This window comes from Oncorhynchus clarkii, chromosome 5 (assembly GCF_045791955.1).
Source record: "Oncorhynchus clarkii lewisi isolate Uvic-CL-2024 chromosome 5, UVic_Ocla_1.0, whole genome shotgun sequence".
In the NCBI taxonomy this organism is placed as follows: domain Eukaryota; kingdom Metazoa; phylum Chordata; class Actinopteri; order Salmoniformes; family Salmonidae; genus Oncorhynchus; species Oncorhynchus clarkii.
This window is the reverse complement of record NC_092151.1, coordinates 44546875-44562262: the sequence shown is the minus strand read 5'-3', so window position 1 is coordinate 44562262 and position 15388 is coordinate 44546875. Positions and strand designations below refer to the sequence as shown.

General features: G+C 42.4%; 1 protein-coding gene across 1 annotated transcript; it reads right to left on the bottom strand.

The window, feature by feature from the left end:
* Positions 1-1397: 1397 nt before the first annotated feature.
* LOC139408903 (NADH:ubiquinone oxidoreductase subunit A8) lies at positions 1398-15239 on the bottom strand. Its single transcript, XM_071153343.1, has 4 exons — positions 15065-15239; positions 14413-14576; positions 5446-5611; positions 1398-1881 (listed from the first exon to the last, which is right to left on the bottom strand). The coding sequence occupies exons 1-4, from the start codon at positions 15113-15115 to the stop codon at positions 1744-1746; spliced, it is 519 nt and encodes a 172-aa protein (XP_071009444.1). The 5' UTR covers positions 15116-15239; the 3' UTR covers positions 1398-1743.
* Positions 15240-15388: the final 149 nt, after the last annotated feature.

The window sequence follows — 15388 nt, the reverse complement described above, 5'->3', positions numbered from 1 at the left end:
GGTTTTTGGAAAGAGGCCACTTTACATAATTTAAAAACACCCCAGGGCCACATAGTTGTGTTTTAAGTCTGAGACCTGTCAAACGTACAGTCCTATTGGTCCCTATAGAAATTAACCACATGGCATAGGTTAATTCTCAGAGTTGTGCCTTAAGCTTTAAGGGAACATGAAGTCAAACCACAAGGCCCACCCTTGAAACCCTTTCTCCAACTGTTCCCCACCTCCAACAGTCAGGGGGTACATGCTGATAGGTCAGAAGAAATAAATTGATTTTACAATGGTGGTGTGACAGGACTGAGTCGGAGGCTACGCACCGACTGTCTGCATCCCAGTGGTGCACTACTTTTGACCAGATACCTATAGGGCCCTGGTCAAAAGTACCAAACTATATAGGGAATAGGGTGCCATTTGGGACTGAAGCTAAGACTCAAGGAGCAGTGTTATGTTTCCCTTGATGTGATACCCTGAGCAGCCCTGGAGCTCTGAGGCCCGGCTGGTGCGCTGTGATGCTGGTAATGTCCCAAATCGCACCCTATCCTCTATGTAGTGCACCAGAGCCCTACAGGAGCTCTTGTAATAGTAGTACACTATGAAGCGAATAGGGTGCTATTTGGGGTGCACATCTGTATTCCTGGCAGACAGGCCCTCCCTGGTCGGCAAAGGCAGCCCTGCCTCTCCCCCTGCCAAAGAAACGTCAGGCCAAATCCACCAAAGACCTCTCAGACTCCACACTGCTCTGACATCAGCCCATACAGCTGAAGAAAGCAAGCTAGGGAATAGGAATGACATGAAACCACTATTGACTAGTATGACTATGTAGGACCCTATCAAATGTTATGTCTTGCCCACACACATTGAGAAAAAAGTACAATATGGTGTCTTGGGTTTTTCCCATGTTTGGAATGGTTTTAGCTAAGTATTTACACCTCTATAACATAACTTTTTTTGTATATATATATATATATATATATATATATATACTCGTTAAACCGTTTTCCTTTGTCAGTGTGGATATTGGCACAGCGGTGTTCTCTCCAAATGGCACCATATTCCCTATATAGTGCACTACCTTTGACCAGTTCTTTTTGAACGGGCTGTCTTCCCAGGACCCTGAACCCAACAAGACAATTACGCAACAAAGTTGATGACTACACTTCCAAGATTTGAGGTGGGAGATAGACATTGGTCCTGTCTGCACAATCAACTTAGTGTCTCCTACCTACAGTTCGTACCAATTTAATTGTGTTATTTCTAACAAACTCAAGACAAAACATTTCAGCACAACATTTGCATGAAATGATTTGGGAATAGATACAGGCCAAGTTGTGCAATGGACCAGATCTAATGTGTGATATAATGTACTAACTACTAGACAGGACAGGAGAGTTCTAAACAAGTTTAAATTAAATATTTTTTTATTTCACAACAATAAACACATAGGTTGCTTTTTGTTCAATCCTTAACATTTCTACAACATAGGGATTGGAGAGCTGTACGATGGCTGGTGCACAAAGAAGTCCCTTCCTGTCCGAAGAAGTCTGAAGATAGTGGGTGTGCTGGAGGAGACAGCAGGCAAGATGAGGCTCTGAAGGACTGCCTCTTGGTGTTGGGTGAAGTTGCTCCTAGATGCTGATCTGGGGTCAGTTTAGCGTTCTCCCCACTAATGGTTAGGATTAGGGGAGGGGAAGCTGATCTTAGATCTGTACCTAGGGGAACTCAACCCGGGAGTACTGACTACCTCCTTTACCAGCTCCAGAAGAAGAGTCGACTGCCGTGCTTTGCTGGCTGCAATTGGCCCTCGATGACAGGGTTGGGCTCCGGCCGGGGTCTTGAGTGGTAAGCATTCTCAGGAAGGGGCCGAGAGGTGTCCACCTTTGTCACCTGAGAAGAAAAACATAAGGGTTTAAACTTCAGAAAAGACAAGATGAGGGAGGAAAAAAAGGCAGGTTTGTATACTATGCGTATGTAGAGTGAATGTTTTGCGCTTGAAAGAGAAAGCATAAACCAAGTAAATCGGCTCAATTAATATATGTGTCAACAAGCTTCAAGCTGTTTTCAAAATGTGAGATAGTACTGTTTACCCTAACCTTAAAGGGATACCACGGGATTGAGATTTAGGTCATTTTCCTACTTACCCAGAGTCAGACGAACTCATGGATACCATGTGTCTCTGCATGCAGTTTGGAGATAATTGAAGTTAGCATATCGTTAGCTTAGTACAATTTCTGGTAGTCTCCAGGTACAGTAGCCAGCTCCTTTCAAAAGCAGGGAAATAAACATAGCTACCCCCCCCCCTATCCCCCCTCCCCTCTTGCTTTTGTTCTTTTCCATTTGAGCTAATCAGTTGTTGTGACAAGGTAGGGGTGGTACACAGAAGATAGCCCTATTTGGTATAAGACCACGTCCATATTATGGCAAGAACAGCTCAAATAAGCAAAGAGAAACGACAGTCCATCATTACTTCAAGACACGAAGGTCAGTCAATCTGGACATTTTCTTCAAGTGCAGTCCCAAAAACCATCAAGCGCTATGATGAAACTGGCTCTCATGAGAACCGCCACGGGAAAGGAAGACCCAGAGTTACCTCTGCTGCAGAGGATATGTTCATTAGAGTTACCAGCCTCAGAAATTGCATCCCAAATAAATGCTTGGGAGTTCAAGTAAGACACATCAACTGTTCAGAAGAGACTCTGTGAATCAGGCCTTCATGGTCAAATTGCTGCAAAGAAAACACTACTAAAGGACAACAATAAGAAGAAGAGACTTGCTTGGGCCAAGAAACACGAGCAATTGACATTATTTCCACATTACACTGGTGGAAATCGGTCCTTTTGGTCTGATGAGCACAAATGTGAGATTTTTGGTTGAAACTGCAGTGTCTTTGTGAGACGCAGGTGTCCAAACACACACACACACACACACACACGCGCATATATATATTTAAATTAAAGTGTTATTGAAGTATTGTGGTTGCAGGTTCACCTGCCTCATCTGAAGCCTATTATTTTAGGGTGTTGCTTTAAGGCCACCAACTGCTAACAGTCAGTATCTAGATAATGTGTGTGAAATGCTTGATAGTGTGTGATGTTAAGAGGTTTATTTTCTGGGTGACTTGAACATTGACTGATTAGCAACTAGCTGTCCTCTCAAGAGGAAGCTTCTAACTGTGACGAATGCCTGTAATATGACTCAGATCATCACTCAACCAACTACAGTGCATCCCAATAGTATTGGATCTGTGACACGCAGCACTGGAAGTATTTGTAAAATTACTTATGCCAATTGTTGACAAGCATGCACCTGTTTTTTATTTAACTAGGCAAGTCATTTAAGAACAAAATCTTATTTACAATGACGGCCTACCCCGGTCAAACATGGACAACGCTGGGCCAATTGTTTTGCTCAGTGAAACGACCTGTCCTGATTGGTCATAGACTCTTGCTAAAAAAAACTTTAATGAGCAAGCCTTCCTTCGTGGCCTCTGTAAAATGGTATAGAATCAGCTTGATCCTCCCACTCTGTTGTAGACGCTTGGTCCTTTTAAAAATATTTTCAGTGGTATTGTTAACAAACACACCCCCATAAAGAAAATTAAAAACAGGTTCCGCCCCTGGTTCGACCGTGATCTTGCAGAGTTACTCCACCTCAAGAATTGCATTTGGCGAAAGGCTCAGCACAAGCATACTCAGGCTGACTGGCTCTCGTTCAGGCAAATGACAAATAAGTGCACTCTGGCTATCCGGAAGGCCAAAGTTAGTTACTTTAAGGAGCAGTTCTCTCTCTGTGGGTCTAACCCCAAGAAGTTCTGGAAAACAGTTAAAGACCTGGAGAATAAAGTCACAACTGCTCATGTCCCTTAATGTTGATGATGTGGTTGTTACTGACAAGAAGCACATGGCTGAGCTCTTTAAAATCACCACTTCATTAAGTCAGAATTCCTATTTGACTCAGCCATGCCTCCTTGCCCGTCCAACATTTCCTCATCTCCCACCCCTTCGCCCTCTTTTTCCCCTGCCCCGCTACAAAGTTTCTCCCTGCAGGCAGTCACTGAGTACGAGGTGCTAAAGGAGCTCCTGAAATGTGACCCCCAAAAAACATCTGGGTCAGATGGTTTAGACTCTTTATTCTTTAAGGTTGCTGCACCCATCATCGCCAAGCCTCTCTCTCCTTTCTGGGGAGGTTCCCATTACTTGGAAGGCAGCCACAGTTTGTCATGTATTTAAGGGGGAGATCAAGCTGATCCTAACTGTTACAGGCCTATTTCTATTTTGCCCTCTTTATCAAAAGTGTTGGAAAAACTTGTCAATAATCATCTGGCTGGCTTTATTGATGTCTATAGTATTCTCTCGGATATGCAATCTGGTTTCCGCTCAGGTTATGGATGTGTCACTGCTACCTTAAAGGTCCTCAATGAGGTCACTATTGCCCTTCATTTTAAGCAATGTGCTGCTATTTTTAGTGACTTGGCCTTTGACACAGTAGACCATTAAATTATTGTGGGCCGGCTAAGGAGTATTGGTGTTTCTGAGGAGTCTTTAGCCCGGTTTGCTAACTACTTCTCTCAAAGAGTGCAGTGTATAATGTCAGAAAATCTGTTGTCTCAGCCACTGCCTGTCACCAAGGGAGTACCCCAAGGCACGATCCTAAGCCCCACATTCTTCTAAAATTACATCAACATCATAGCTCAGGCAGTAGGAAGATCTCTCATACATTTATATGCAGATTATACTTGCCCTCCCCAGATTTTGTGTTAAATGTTCTACAACAAAGCTTTCTTAGTGTCCAACAAGCTTTCTCTGGTAAGAAGAATGGTCCTCTCCCCACAGGTGTGATTACTACCTCTGAGGGTTTAGAGCAAGTATTTGGGAGTATGGCTAGATGGTACACTGTCCTCCTCTCAGCACATATATAAGTCAAGTATACAGCAGTATACAGCTAGTCATTCAAAAGCTAAAAATACTTCATAAGTGGATTAACTGTTGCACGTCAGGGGTATAATATATCAGAAATCTTTTTCATTACAAAGGTTATTGTTAAATGATTGCTAGTGAACTTGGGGCTATGTGTCACCCTATGAGAGTTTGTCACATTCCAAAACAAGAAATCCACAACAACACGCTAGCTAGCTTATCTTGCACTGTAGGGTATATCTAACAACAGTAGATGTTAGAGACATCTGCTTGTACGTCCCAAACAGAGACTGTTGCACAGAAATGAAAAGCTAACGTTTGCTAACTAGCTAGCAAACACAAGCCAACTTTTTAATCCCAGACCTTATCGGGTTATTATTAAATGATTGCTAATGAACTTGGGGCTTGACATCGCCCTATGAGAATCTGTTACATTAACGACATCCCGGGTGTTACTGTCGAGTAACTTTTAAAATGCCCAGAACTATACCGGGAGGCAGTATAGCTGCAGGCATTATACCTCCGGGGGACTCACCTTGGACAGTTCTCCCAGGTTGGGTCTCTCCCAGCCAAGCTTGTCCAGCACACAGCTGTCAAAGGCCTGCTGATGCTTGCGGCACTGACGCAGCTCCACCAGGTTGGAGTAGTCCAGGCAGGTCCAATACTCTGTGAAGGACTCGGCACAGCTTCCTTTTATCTGCCTGGAGGAGAAATCGAAGCAAGCATTTGTTAAGGGGACACTTTTTTTTTTTAAGGTGACAATTCAATTCCCCGGGCAGCTGTTGACTAAATTACTTAAAGAGTGACTCCCTTTGTAAAATGGCCTATATGGCATCGGTGAGTCATTAACGGTTATTCTAGTGTCATTTGACTACATTGTACAGTGCCTTTGAAACATGTTCAGACTAGGGATGCACAATATAGTCGGTGAGAATATCAGAATCGGCCAATATTAGCCAAAAATGCCAACATCAGCATCGGCCCGATGTCTAGTTTAACGCTGATGTTAAAGCTGAAGTGCAAACCTATATAGCGTAGCTAGGTGACGTAATGACGCCACGAATAATACAGCGCTAAACGTGCAACACAGCATTCCTAACCTGGCCCACAATGTCTGCTGTGTGGATCGATTTGGAAGTTTCAAAGGAAGATAACAAAAAGGTAATACGCAACGTTTGTGCTGCTGTTATTTCCTGAGGGGAGAAAGTGAAATCTTTCAATACCACAAACCTAATTACTCATTTGAAAGTGCATTACCCCCAGACGTTCATTGACTACTTGGAACAAAAGGAGAAATAAAAACTAAGTGCACACTTCCAACAACTAAACAAGTTCAAGTCAAGCAGTCATTTGAAAGAGTAAGAACATTTCAGAGAGACAACTCAAAGGCGAAATCCATTAATGCCAAGATAATGGAATTCATTGCCCTTGACAATCAACCGCTCTCTGTTGTGGATGAGGTTGGCGTTCGAGCCCCGGTACACACTACCAAGTAGGCGCTATTTTTCAGATGTTGCCCTACCGGAGTTACACAGTCTTGTTGAATCGCACATCCACAAGCTACTTGCTATGGGCGTCACTGCTATTAGCTTTACGACTGACATTTGGACCAGCGACGTCAGCCCCATGAGCATGCCGAGTCTGACAGCACAGTGGGTCGACGAGGATTTCGTATCGAGGAAAGCCATATTGCATGCTCAAGAATGTGCTGGTTCTCATACCGTTGCTGCCATTTCAATGGCATTTGAGAAAATGTTTGAAACTTGGAAAATCCCCAAGAACAATGTACACGCTGTGCTACGTGATAATGCACGTAACATGACAAAAGCTTTGGAAGAATGTGGAGTTGCCAGTTTGCCATGCATGGGACACACACTGCAACTGGCTGTGAACGAAGGTGTTTTGGCCCAACGCAGCATATCTGACATAGTGGCAACAGGTAGGAAGATAGTGGGTCATTTTAAACACTCACAGAAGCATACAGCCGCCTGCAAGCAATACAGGAGCAGCTTGGAGTGAAAACAAAAAGGCTTAATTATGCAAGACATTTCCACCAGATGGAACAGTACTTTTTACATAATCGAGCGCCTGCTGGAACAAAAACGAGTGCTTGGCGTGTACGCAGCTGACTGAGTTACCTGCAACAATCAGTACAAACCAGTGGACTCATTGAAAACATGAACACACTCTTAGCTCCATTCGAACAACTGACTTGAGAAAAAGTTCTTCAACTGCGTCTGCAGCAGACGTGATACCCTCTGTCTTGGCACTGAAACGCCTGCTCAACAACAACTTCCGACACAGACCGTGCGGTTAAAACTTGCAAAAGTTCTCTACTAGACGCTGTGAACAAGCGATTCGGTGGCATTCTCTCTGAGCCTCTACTGTGTCGCCACCGTGCTCGATGCTAGGTACAAGGACCGCTACGCCGATGTAGACAAGAAACAGGGTTTACGTGAAACGTTAACAGACACAGCTGGACAAGATGGAAACGGACACAGTGACGGTGCACACCGAAGAAGAGGACCCACGACAGACAGGGATGAAACGTCACTGCTTGACATGCATGATGAAATCCTGGTTGAGAATGAAACGACCGAACGAAAGAACAAAACAGCACAGCAAGTAAGTGAAAGAAATAGGTTTTGATTATGTTTTACTGGTAATGGAGACATACGTAAATGCCAACAAAATAACTTTGGTTAAATAACTTTTGGTCAGAGTGTGTGTGTGTGTGTGTGTGTGTGTGAGGCGGTGTATTTTCATTTTCTGTTACTACACCGGCCAACATTTGCTAATGTTGATCTATGCCTAATGATCCTTTGGAATGCAAAAATAATGTATTAAAATGTCCGAAAATATCGGATATCGATATCGGACAAATGTCATATCGGTGCATCCCTAGTTCAGACCTTGACCTTTCCCACATTTTTTGTTACGTTACAGCCTTATTCTAAAATGTATTAAAATTGTTTTCCCCCTCATCAATCTACACACAATACCCGATAATGACAAAGCAAAAACAGTTTAGACAGTTTAGATTTTTGCTAATGCTGAGAATGCTGAGAATGTTATTGTATTTAATTGATTTTAGAATAAGGCTGTAAAGTAACAAAATGTGGAACTTCACTACTATGGCCTATTTATTTCCTTACCTCACACCATCACACACTGTATATAGACATTTTCTATTGTGTTATTGACTGTACGTTTGTTTATTCCATGTGTAACTCTGTGTTGTTTGTGTCGCGCTGCTTTGCTTTATCTTGGCCAGGTCACAGTTGTAAATGAGAACTTGTTCTTAACTGGCCTACCTGGTTAAATAAAAGGTGAAATAAATACAAATTTAAAATAAGACTTTTTAACAACTTTGTAGACATTGCTTCAGTAAATGCTTTCATTCTCCACAAGCAGATGGCCAAAGCTAAAGGTCAAACCCCTCTCTCCCAATTGACCTTCGAGAGCAGCTGGTGTTGGAAATGGCTGAATTGGGGCCCAATGCAACCTCACAACCATCACAAGACCCTCCCTCCCACTCAAGGTGAGCGCCACTATCCAACACACATGTCAAAAGGAAGAACTGAAAGCATTGCACAAAACACGGGGGGGGGGGGGGTGAAATGCCAGACCTCCAGTCCAAAATGTCAGTTCGCTTTTTGTTTCCTGGCAGAGAGGGACTGCTTCAAAGGCTATCATGACATGCACAAGCTACGGTGAAAGTGAAGTCTAATCATCTACACCTGGGATGTAAAACAAACACGAATTCCATTTGTAAATAGTTGATTTCTATTTTTGCACCTTTTTTAGTGAAGGACATGTGTGTAACCAAGTTTGTGTTTGATAAGACGTAGATATATCTCTGTTGCTTTTATACTGTAAACAGTTCATTTGTATGTGGGACCAATACATTGGATATGCCTAGGCTAAACGTTCAGGATGTCCCCTGTATGTCCCCCGACACCACCACGTTTGAGAGCGGTTGTTGTAGAAATGTATTTTTTATTTATTTACAGTGAACAACAACTTTTAGGCACATCCAGTGTGCAAAAACAGTGCAGGCTGTTTGGAGAGGTTTAGGGACACCATGACCACACCTGACCACTTACTAAAACATCTGCCCATTTCTAGTTAGGTCTATCAATCCCATTGTCTTCTGATATTGTTAACGTTGTGGAAGCCATCTGATGTGTTTCCAGCTTTGGGCATCAATGAAAAGGTTTCATCAGACCAGAGAATCTTGTTTCTCATGGTCTGAGAGTCCTTTAGGTGCCTTTAAGCAAACTCAATGAAAGATGACTTTCAAAATAAATAAGTTATTTGTGTGTGCTTGATCTTGTGTATTCTGAACGATATAACTCCTATCTTCTGATCTTTTCCTCAATCTCCAAGATGTCTTCTTTCCAAATATAACAAGTTTTGGCATGTTAGAGTCATGTAATTACACATGAATAGCAGTTACTTTTGGTTATGTCTATTTAGGCGGAAATCTACATTTTGCCATTACATTTGAGGTTAAGACAACACGTTTCACATTTTTTTTACTTCAGAAATACTGCACCAAACACCTTTAGATGTAAAAAATTGAGCAACAAGATTTCTTGAGTTATCTTCATTTTGGGGACTTTGAGGAAGTGAAATAGGCTTCTGCGTCTACAGTGTCTCATGGAGGACAAACATCATTAACCAAACGCGGAATCGGTCAGGAAACATACCTCCAAGACAGGGTTTTTGTTAGGAAAATGTGGCGCCAGACCTCTGACTGGCAGCATTTTAATTTTACCGGACATTTGAGAAACCTACCGGACTCATATGCAATGGGTGTATAACCTGATTAGGGCGTCCATCCACGGTGCTCAGAATGACAAATCACATTTAGATTATGGTAATTAATATTAACAGAACATGCAAGTCGAGGATGGTCAGCTTGTCGAGAAAGAAATGGCCTATTCCAAAACGGACTATGGAACAATGGTTGAATATTATACACTACCGTTCAAATGTTTGGGGTCACTTAGAAATGTCCTTGTTTTTGAAAAAGATATCAAATCAAATTGATAAGAAAAACAGTGTAGACCTTGTTAATGTTGTAAATTACTATTGTAGCTGGAAAAGGCAGATTTTTTTAGGCGTAGAAACCAATTATCAGCAACTATCACACCTGTGTTCCAATGGCATGTTGTGTTAACTAATCCAAGTTTATTATTTTAAAAAGGCTAACTGATCATTAGAAAAGCATTTTGCAATTATGTTAGCACAGCTGAAAACTGATGTTCTGATTAAAGAAGCAATACAACTGGCCTTTAGACTAGTTGAGTATCTGGAGCATCAGCATTTGTGGGTTCGATTACAGGCTCAAAATGGCCAGAAACAAAGAACTTTCTTCTGAAACTCGTCAGTCTATTCTTGTTCTGAGAAATGAAGGCTATTCCATTCGTGAAATTGCCAAGAAACTGAAGCTCTCGTACAACACTGTGTACTACTCCCTTCACAGAACAGCGCAAACTGGCTCTAACCAGAATAGAAAGAGGAGTGGGAGGCCCCGGTGCACAACTGAGCAAGAGTACAAGTACATTAGTCTCGTTTGAGAAACAGACGCCTCACAAGTCCTCAACTGGCAGCTTCATTAAATAGTACCCGCAAAACACCTGCCTCAACGTCAACAGTGAAGAGGCGACTCTAGGCAGAGTTGCAAAGAAAAAGCCATATTTCCGACTGGCCAATAAAAATAAAATATTAAGATGGGCAGAATAACACAGATATTGAACAGGGGAAGATTGGAAAAAAGTGTTATGGACAGACAAATCTAAGTTTGAGGTGTTCGGATCACAAAGAAGAACATTTGTGAGACGCAAAAGAAAATGAAAAGATGCTGGAGAAGTGCTTGACGCCATCTGTCAATCATGGTGGAGGCAATGTGATGTCTGGGGGTGCTTTGGTGGTGGTAAAGTGGGAGATTTGACCAGGATAAAAGGGATCTCGAAGAAGGCTATCACTCATTTTGCAACGCCATGCCATACACTGTGGACGGCGCTTAATTGGAGCCAATTTCCTCTTACAACAGGACAATGACCCAAAGCACAGCTCCAAGAACTCTTTAGGGAAGAAGCAGTCAGCTGGTATTCTGTCTATAATGGATTGCCAACACAGTCACTGGATCTCAACCCTATTGAGCTATAGTGGAAGCAGCTTGACCGTATGGTACGTAAGAAGTGCCCATCAAGCCCATCCAACTTGTGGGAGGTGCTTCAGGAAGCATGGGGCGAAATCTCTTCAGATCACCTCAACAAATTGACAACTAGAGAACACCAAAGGTCTGCAAGGCTGTAATTGTTGCAAATGGACGATTCTTTGACTAAAGCAATATTTATAACTTTGTCAACGTCTTAACTATATTTCCTATTCATTTTGCAACTCATTTCATGCATGTTTTCATGGGAAACAAGGTCATTTAAGTGACCCCAAACTTTTTTGTGTATGTATATAGCTTAAAATGTTGATTAACAATTTCATCACATTATAAGTGCAGCAGTGTAAACAAGGCAGTAGGCTGTGTGAATGTTTGTTCCATAATGCAATTACCGGGAAAGTTGTCAAAAGCAAGAGGTTTCATGTGACAGAATGAAAAATATCCATTAGACATTTTTCAAGAGGGGATATCTAATATGCAACAACTAGCATGGGTTGCTAATATGACTAGGATTGTGCCTACGTCTCTAACTTTGCACAACGAGACTGCAATATTTGCCAAATTCTTCCTTGCAGAATTGTTCAAGCTCAGTCAAATTGCATGGTGACCGCTCATGGACTGCACTCTTCAAGTCATTCCACAGATTCTGGATGGGATTTAGGTTGGGGCTCTGACAAGGCCACTCAAGGACATTCACCTTCCTGCCTTCAGCTGCTGTACGGTTGCTTTAGCGGTGCTTTGGGTCATTGTCATGTTGAAACGTGAACCACCTTCCCATTTTCAACTTCCTTGCAGAGGGATGCAGGTTCTCCTCAAGAATCTGTAAGTATTTTACACTGTCCATTTCCCCTTCTATCCTGATAAGTGCTCCAGTCCCTGCTGCAGAGAACCCCCCCCCCCCCCCCACAACAGGATGCTGCCAGCGCCGTGCTTTACTGTAGGCATGGTGTTCCTTGGGTGGAAAGATGTATTGGGTTTTTGCCAGACATATTGTTTTGCGTTCAGGCCAAAAAGTTCAATTTTGGTCTCATCTGACCACAGCACCTTTTGCCACTTGGCCTCAGAATCTACAATGTATTTTTGGCTAAGCTCAAATGAGACTTGATGTGTCTTTTTTTGAGGGGTGTTTTTTTTTCATGCCACCCTCCCATAGAGGCCAGATTTGTGGAGCGCTTGTGATATTGTGGTCACATGCACACATTGACCAGTCTTTGCCATAAAGGCCTGAAGCTCCTTCAAAGTCTCCATTGTCTTCTTGGTAGTCTCTCTGATCAGTCTCCTCCTTGCCCGGTCATCCAGTTTGGAGGGACGGCGTGATCTATGCAGGGTCTGGGTGGTGCCATAAGCCTTCCACTTCTTAATAATGGTCTTAACTGTGCTCCGAAGGATAGGCAAAGCCTTTGCACAACTTTATTTCATAGATCTTCTGAAAGTACATTTTCGCCCATAGTGGATTTTATGCTTTGAATTGCACCACTAAGCAGTGGAGTCCTCTAAGAACTGATTTTATTCTGAACTAATCGATCACGACAATTGATCACAGATGGAAGCCAATTTGCTTGATTTGTGATCTGGAAGGTGGTTGGTTATACCTCAGCGGGTTTGCAACTGTAATTGGATATTGTGGGTTACTGTGCTACTTTGAAGCAAGACATGCCTCATAATAACAAGTAAAACATTTAGGTTTCAAACAATTAAGTATATGTTTTCAAAATGCATACTGCCTCCAGCTCATTGAAAAGTGGTGTGCGACACGCTGGAAAAGCCTGCCTTCCGTTATCTATGTATTTGTTATTTTAGATGCTGTAGCAGCACATCTTGTGCTGTCTGACAGAGTCTCTGATGAAACTAGGCTCTGTATCTGTGTGATAAACAAGATACATAACAAACATATACTGCACAGACATGTACATTTAATTCCACAAAATTATGCAAAATAACCTATAAACGAATAAGCATGACAAGTCATGAATTTATCGACTGGTATTTACATAAGGCTTTAAAATAATTATTTCACAATGAGATTTTTCTTCTTCTCCCAGACAATTGGCCAGTGCTCATTTAATGTACCAGCTTTTCTATCTAAAAAATGCGGCCAAAAAAAACGGGCTATAACCGGCAAACGGAAAACTCTGCTCCATGACTGAAATCTCGTTTTTCTCATGAGCAACAGAAAAACACGTGGCAATCGGCGAGTTCAGTTGCTCTTTAAGACTTTTGCTCCTATCAGGAGAATAGGCCACTGGCGAATATCCCAACTCACACTCCGACAACTCCATCTTACCCAGGCAACTAGAGTGAGTTCTAAATGTATCCCTTTCCAAGCACATGCGTTGACTTTCTTATTGAGAAATTAACAAGTGGGTTCATAATAATAATGGAACCAGATTTTGTTAAAAGACATTCCAGATGCATGTACTACTATCTAGCTACGCCTAGGATTATTTACATTTGCAATGCGAGTGAGCTACAACTTTGAGGTGGGTGTAGGACCTCCAAAGCCAAAACAACCAGGTGTAATTATAAGTTTGTCAAATCTGGCACCATTACAATAATTACATGCATTAACATTCTCAGAAGCCCTATGTTTACATCTTGGACCAGAACTGTTTATTGGTTCCTGCTTTGGAAGTGGTGCTATTTGTGGACCTGACACAGAGAGAGCCTGCATGTCAAGCCCTGCCCCATTCAGTGACAGCTACCAGTCACTGCAGAGGTGTGTGCCTGTGTGTGCACGCGCGCGCTCGTCCGGTTGTGTTATTAGTGCACAGCAGCCTTATGTAAACACAGACACCATGCCCCACAGTGAGACAACCCAGGCAGACCATTTCCATCTATATCCCAATTATGACAGAGAAGCAGCAGCCTATAGTTATCCTATAGCTACAGCCTCCCTCTCTTGACTCTTGTTGGTCAGTTGCAGAACAGAAGTGGAAAGGTAAACATGTGCTAAGTTTAACCCAAACATAACATACACGTTGCCTTTACAACGGTGAATAAGTTAATGTCAAAACACCCTGGTAGAGTTTCATTGGATGAAAACAAAGCGAAAAAAAAGAAGATAAATCAAAACAGCAGACCTCAAAGATTAGCATGCTATTGTAGAGATGAGAGCTGAATGTGGATCAGCAGTTTCATTCATAAACATACAGGGGTAAAAAAAAAAAAAGAAACACACACACAGAGGCTTAAAATCGCATCACAACTATCACTGATTCTTTAATGACACTAAGACAGTCTTGAAGTGGCTCAAGTTAAAAACAGACCTACCTTTATCACTTGGGTGTGGAGTCACTCAACACTATGATTGCCTACCTGAAAAAGTTAAGAGCACACTCGTTGACTTTCCTCCCTTCATTCAGACACTTTCTTGGGTCCTTCTCCTCCCAGCGACAGAGCATGAACTCCTTGTTGGCCTTGTCACACTGAGAGCCGTAGTGGTGGGCAGCTCCCTTCAGCACCGCAGACGACACACTGATCTACACATGAGCAAGGGAAGAATATGACACTATTTAACACAAACATACCTGCTGTATTTAGACACGTCTAGCCTACTTCGATATCAAACATTAACAGCCTAATCTAGTTGCCTATTGCAAAATAATTCCACAACACGCTAGCTTGTTAGCTTATCTTGCACTGTAGGGTATAGCCAACAACCCTGGGCATGTTAGAGACAGCTGTGTTTGTACGTCCCAAACGCTAGCAAACTTTCTACCCAGATCTTATCGCAATCTAGATATGCGTATACAATACTTTCCAATCACCACAAAAGCTAGCACACGAAACCTAGCTACTAAACCTGTTGGGAAGCCAGTACAATAGTAGCCTATTTAGAAAACGTTATAACTACCGGTTTCCAGCCTGCTAGTGCTATGCTAGCTGCAATTGCAGCTGATTTAGCTAAATAGCAAGCTAGCTAGCATTGCCAACCAGATTGTTCCTCAATACTATGATTCGTGCTTACCTCCTCAACATTCAAGTCGTTAAAAGTGGGAACCTCCACCGAACCCGGCATAGTTCGGTTTATGTTAGAATAATCGAAATTAGAGAATAAAGTGCTGAACTCCTCAACACACTCAAGGTCCTCGTCTACCTTCAGGACGAACCCGCACAAGGAAGGTCAGTGTATTGCGCATGTCTGCAGGTTTCGAATGCATTTCAGTGACGCAATTTCTTTGCGACACACAACTGAGAAAATGTGAGCCATTTCGTCTCTTTACTCGATTTTTAGAGCAATTTGCATTGTCTCAAGTATTGAGTTAACAAGCCTTGTTTTTTTTCTCAGACA